The sequence below is a fragment of the Telmatherina bonti genome (genome assembly GCF_933228915.1).
Source record: "Telmatherina bonti genome assembly, chromosome: 18".
NCBI classification, from domain to species: Eukaryota; Metazoa; Chordata; class Actinopteri; order Atheriniformes; family Telmatherinidae; genus Telmatherina; species Telmatherina bonti.
The window spans coordinates 11,355,514-11,361,876 of NC_136616.1; the positions used below are offsets into that span (position 1 = coordinate 11,355,514).

At 38.0% G+C, this 6,363-nt stretch overlaps 1 protein-coding gene across 1 annotated transcript in view; it reads left to right on the plus strand.

Annotated features, from left to right (window-relative positions):
• The window catches only part of usp12b (ubiquitin specific peptidase 12b), a 26,174-nt gene extending 20,409 nt beyond the window's left edge, over positions 1-5,765 (plus strand). Inside the window, exon 10 of the mRNA XM_079257408.1 lies at positions 2,276-5,765. Coding sequence (XP_079113534.1) covers positions 2,276-2,377 — 102 coding nt within the window. The 3' untranslated portion in view covers positions 2,378-5,765. The remainder of the gene's footprint in view (positions 1-2,275) is intronic.
• The last annotated feature ends 598 nt before the right edge of the window (positions 5,766-6,363 follow it).

Sequence of the window (6,363 nt, forward strand, 5' to 3'; positions counted from 1 at the left end):
TGTTGTCTTGGTGTAATAAATGAACTGATTACAAAACGGGCCAGAAGAACACACGGGGACTAGTTAAACGCTGGTAGACGGGATCCGGCGGACCACTGGTCACCCTTCGCTGTTTTACTTTCAACTAACTTTAGCTTCATCAATGTTTGTAACTGAATTCACTGGACTGGAATAATGAATCTGTTCAGGAGGTCTGGTTGGGCTGAATCAGTTCTGTGAAGGAGAACGGGATAAACCTCCACCGCAGTTCTGTGCCGAGCTTGTAGGGTCTTTCCAAAGACTTGTAGCTGCCATTGCTGCCAAAGCAACTTTAACCAAGTACCAGTGGGAAGTCTGAGTGTTGCTCATGTCTGAGATCTCATCAATATGTTTTAAATTTGAATTTTGTGTTTGAGTCAATTAGGGCTGGGCGATAAGACGATATATATGGTTTGGACGATAGAAAATATCTATCGTCTCATATGAGGCGCTTTCGATTTACCTGGTCAAGATATGCTTTACGGCATGCTGCAATACATAAACAAACATGGAGGAACAGGGTAGCTGACGTGTTAGAGCAGGATAATTCACTAAAAGATGACCAGCCAACCAAAACTGATGAGTTTGGGGAAATTTCTGTCACATAGATGCTGTTTGGATATAAAAAGACCGACGTGGAACAGACAACAGACTGGCTCACCGTCCCAACAACGGACTCAGACGAAACTAATTATTTTATCACCTGCGCAGGAATCAGGATAAAGAATACAGAATAAAGAATAGAGTCAATGACCAAAAGCAGCGTCAAATGGAGGTGAAAGCTCATAATAAACTCCCTATACAAACTCTGCAACAGGTTTTTACCAGTGAAACGTCATACGACCAAAGTTCCCCCGAATGGAAGGAGATCACTGCTGCCGTTGCCAAGACAACATCTGATACATAACTGATGACTGACACAAAAAACACAAACAATTTTACATCGTTATATATATCGTTATGGGGATATAAAATAAGATATGAGATTTTGGTCATATCACCCAGTCCTAGAGTTAATTATGCTCCTGAACCAGGTCTACCTCCAGTTGGTTCTGGTTAGTCTGGACGACACAGCAGAAACATCAGTGAGAGACGTTGCAGAGAGCAGCTCAGCCCACATCGCCACGGACTGAGGTTTAAAACGGATTCCACCGCCAGCATGCGGTACTTTTCCACTACATGGGAAGCAGGCTGCGCAGACATCTGGTCTGGAAGATTCTGCCGAATCAGCAAAGCAGAAACACAAACTTATCATTTTAATAGTTTGTGGAGATTTACTGGAGCTCTGCACTTTCTTCTGGCTGGAGCTGAAGATTCTAGTGTAACTCTGAGACGCAGCCTGTATGGTATTTTACCACATGGAAATGAAAAAACGTCAGTTTTTTAAAGCAACTTCTCTTTTATTTCCATGTCAGAAGTTCTTTTTCAGAGCAGAAAAGCTCATCACAAAACAAGAAACACAGCTGGCGTTTCATATCTGCCTCTTTTTTATTTGACCCCAAACTATTTTCCATGTTAGTTAAAGTTTCATTGTGGATGTTTGGGAAAGCCGTGTGTGTTCATGTCAGAGAGGCTTCACTATTATCTACAGATTTATATTACATAATCAAAGATTTACAAGGACTCCGTAACATTTGTGTTAGAGGGATGTTTAAGCTCTTTTTAACTGTGGTTGTGTGAAGTAGCTATGAGTTGGACAACAGTCAGAAAGCTCCCAGATTGGACGATCAGAAAAGGTTTGTAAAACCAAGCTAATCTAAACTAAAGCTAAGCTAATCTAAACTAAAGCTAAGCTAATCTAAACTAAAGCTAAAATAATCTAAACTAAAGCTAAGCTAATCTAAACTAAAGCTAAGATAATCTAAACTAAAGCTAAGATAATCTAATCTAACAGCTGCTCCGAATGGGACAAATATGTGGTTTCATTTTTGTCATCTAAAATATCCTGATTATCAACATATCTTAAAATATCAAAATATATCAAAATATCTTATCATTTTTTTATATCAAATATCAAAATATCTTGATAATCAACATATCTTAAAATATGTTGATTATTTCTTGGTGGTTATATTCTTTTTTCTTAATTAAAATGCATTTAAAGCACATTTAAAAACAACTTTAGTGCTTGGTCAACTGCTGCCAGTTTTGGAGAAATAACCAAAGTAGTGCTCAGACTGTTGACGTTGATCGGTAGATATGAATGATATGTAACCCTTGATGTAGTTTTGAATCCAACTTTATTGTTCTGTTGTAGAAAATCGACGCGCAGGCGATCGAGGAGTTCTACGGTCTGACATCGGACATTTCCAAGAACTCTGAGTCAGGATACATCCTGTTCTACCAGTCCAGAGACTGAACCAGCTGGTGGAAAATCTCTGACAGACTGTCCAATCAACAGAGGGGGAGGGGCTTATAGCAGCCACCGACTCTACCCAGTCTGCTCTCATAAGTATCCAGGCTTTATTCCCTGTTGGCGGAGCTTTGCACTGGAGCGCCACTGGGATGGGTTGAGACGAATGCAGGTTTGCATGCCAGCCTCCTGGACTCCAAATCCTCTGAATCCACACTGCGACAGGCACCTTAACATATGAAATAACCGATTCTGCAACACTCGCTTTGCACTGTGGCATCAGCAGGAAGGACTGTACCGCCGATCCAAGAGGCTGACGTTGCCGTGTGCATGACGTCGATGGAAAAAGCAGTCGCCGACTGACCACAGTGCACAAGACACATAAGCAGCCTGTGTCTGACGATGGCAGGCCTTGTTGTCACAGTTGCCAATGGTGTCATCACAGTTTTCCTTAGCCTTTTCTGCATAAATATATTTATATATATATAAAATAATACCATGTTAACTTAGCTTTTCACAGTGGTTGTAAAGCTTTTCTTGGCTTTGCATTTGAAAAATTGTGATAATGGAGACGTTAACGTCCAACATCACTGTTAGACGTGGCATCCATCACTGCTAAACCACTGGCACCACCTTTATTTAACGTTTGACAGTTTGAATGTGTTCACTGAGCACAGCGCGGTGATGTAGTTTGCAGTGTTTTTACATCATGATGTGGTGCTACTAACACGGTGTTAAAGGTAGAGGGTGAAATTAAAACCAACCACCAGAGGGTGTTAATGAGTCAGATAGACAGAATCTCTGAAGGATGGGCACAGCTACTTATTTTCTGTTTTTTATTTAAAGAGAATTTTTAAAAAAAAATCCAAGTAGATAAACTGACCAAAATAAATATTTTGCAGTATCCATAATTTAACCTGTAAGTGTTTTTTTCGCCAATTCATTTTATGATCATGTTTTACCTTGATGAGCAGAAGCATCAAATCTCTGAACATAAAACATGTTGCTTTAAGAATGTGGTGCGCCTTAGACAGACTACCTGCAGAAACTGCCCTGTTGAAGTTTGACAGTCTGATAAAGTTGGTTAGACTTGTGACATGCTGTTATGAGCCATGTTTTGTGCCACAGTGGGAAGATTATAAGATATTTTTATTTCCATGCAGGCTTTTGGTGGTTTTGACAACAAATATGTCTGACTTTTTTTTAAAATGCCAGATGATGCACATTTGTATCTTTTTTGTTTTGTTGTTTTTAAGGAACAAACAGACCAAATTTTTTGCATTTCTGTTTCTGTCGCACTACATTTCTGTGTTAGCATGGACTGAAACCTTTGAAAGCCTGGTTATAGCCACTCAGTTGTTCCTCCTGCAGCTGCAGCTCTGGAAAGGAGTCAGATCTTTTACATAACACGTTTTTCCACTCTGAAATCCTGATTTTTCGCTGAGCTGTTAAAAATTGCTAGAACTCTTCAGTATCTCTTACAATCTCAGACAGCAGCGATGTTGGAGTTGACATCCGACTCATTGCGTCTGTGAAGTTATTAAATGATAACATGAATAATTTAAGCAGTTTTAACATTTGTCATTTCCACTTTCTGATGAAAGAAGTGACAGGTCTAAACATTTGTTGTGTTGCAACAGGTAAAAACACGAAACAGATGCATGCCAACACATTTTTCAGTGCATTTCATTTCCTCTTTGAGTTGAGTACTTTAAAGTTCATCTTTAGCAGGTTTAATCACCGAGCAGTTTTTTACATGCATTTTTTTTGCCACATTGCTATTTGGGTTTGTCTGAATCTACTTAAAATGAAAACAAAACAAAAGTGCACACATACAAATAAATAAACCCAAGTTCAGCTGTAAAGATAATTTTGGACATGAGCTAATAAGTGCTATCTAGGTATGTAGCCGCTAGGCCCCAAGAGATTTAAAGCACACCTGTAAAAACATGACTGTTCATTTTTAAAATGGAAAAAATATATTTAATGGACTTCAGCTACTTGGGTATCAAGGTGCGTTCGATTCTATGAATTTGTTAATCTTGTGGGTCAAGGGTAGCGGACACCTGTTGGCTAGCTAACTAGCTAGCACCTGCTAGTTAGCTAACTAGATAGCACTTTCTTACTTTATTAAATTAATTAATATTACCCTTCTCTGCTCACTTAGCTAACCTAGCTAGGTAACATTTCTTCCACTTCTGCTTATCTGACAACTACTTCACATTTCATAGCGTTTAGCCACTGTTAACACCCAGCTAACCTCTTGTAGTTAGCGCTAGCCTCGCATATAATTAGCTCCTCCCTGCGCCTCATATTTGCTTCAGTCGACAAAATACTGTCCCATAAGTTTGATTAGTATCTTTAAGTAATTCAAGGAACACTTCATGGTATTCTTTTCCCCTTTACAAAAACAACCTGACATACAGATTACCGTTTATTTAAAAACAACAATGGAAACACTTATCTCTATGTGAGAAACATGCAAAGCTGAGAATTGTTCATTGCTGGGAACCAAAACAAGCGTCCATGTCAACTGTCTTAAACACCAGATAATGAAATCTTATTGTTCTAAGTTCAAATTAGCTGAAAACATACAGTGTATTTGCTTAAATCCTGTTGCTGTTTCATTTCGTACTCATTATTTTAGCTCTGGACTGAAAATTATTGCCGTCAAACAAAAAGCAGAAAAATAAATCATCTTTTGCTTTCTCTAGTTTGATAGGAAGGAACATATACTCGTGATTAGCAACCTCCATTATTACTTTTATTTATTTATTTTTGTTAAGCGCTCAAACAAACTAGAAGTAGTTTTTATTGTTTCTTTTTGAAGTGTGTTTTATGATGCCAAGCTCACCAGCCTCCACCCGTCTGGGTTGTCTCAGGATGACACAACAAGCTCCCCTTTAACACTCCATTATATCCGAGCTGGAAATGAAAAGAGGGCTGCTGGTTAAGCTACAACAACCCACATTTTAAGATTTTCAGCTGTAAGCACTTAAATATTGCATAAATTTGTTTTTTTGTTTTATAAATCTTTTGCCAGCATATTTTAGACAACTTTATTAGTCCCTTTGGGAGGTTTCTTCAGGGAAACTGTAGTTCCATTACACCCAATCAGGAAATGACAGAATATAATAGTGTGTAAACATCTCTTTAATTTTTTTTAACTTTTCACTTCCCAAATCTTGTAGATTTTTTTTTTAGAAAATCCCAACACTGTCTTCTCCACATCTGTGCTGCTCTTCAAGCAACTTCAATAATCTGCATTAAACAGAAGTGCTGTCTGATGTTTTTCTGGGATTTTGTTTCCATTTCTTTCCAACAGGTTTACGGTATTTCAAACATCAGGAACCAAAAGCAGTTTATGGTTACAGAGAACAGAATGTGTGATAACACTTCCATATTTACCAAATGATGTTTATATTTTAGATAATCTGTATAAAGTGTAAAAGGAAACAGAAGCACATTAACTGGAAAGATTGAGTTCAGAGCTGAGTTTTGATCTTTCTTTAAATGAAGTCCTCTAAACTATTAAACAATTTAAAAACTATTATTGTTTTTTTGGGTTTTTTTTCCACTTATAAGGAAAGTACACTGTTTCTGTGTAAAATGCTCTAAATATCTGCATATTTAATTTGGTTGAATTTTGGGAAAACATGATTGGAGACGTTAATGTGTCCATATATACAGTTATTACTGGAATATGTAAGGGATAATGCCCGACAAGGTGTCCATTATCAGAAATTAATAGACGACGCGGGGACGTGAACTGTCAGACGCGCCTAAGCGAAGTCCAACGGAAATCCGTTGGATTCCAGTGAAATCCAGTGATTTCGATTCCAACAAAATCCAACGGATTCCAGTGAAAATATGATTATTTTCTGCCTGAAATGCATATTTCTTCACAATATGAAGGAAATGGGGGAGGATGTTTATCATGTGTATGTCATGTCTGACGTTGTCAGTCCAGATATTATTTATGCCCGTTTCTC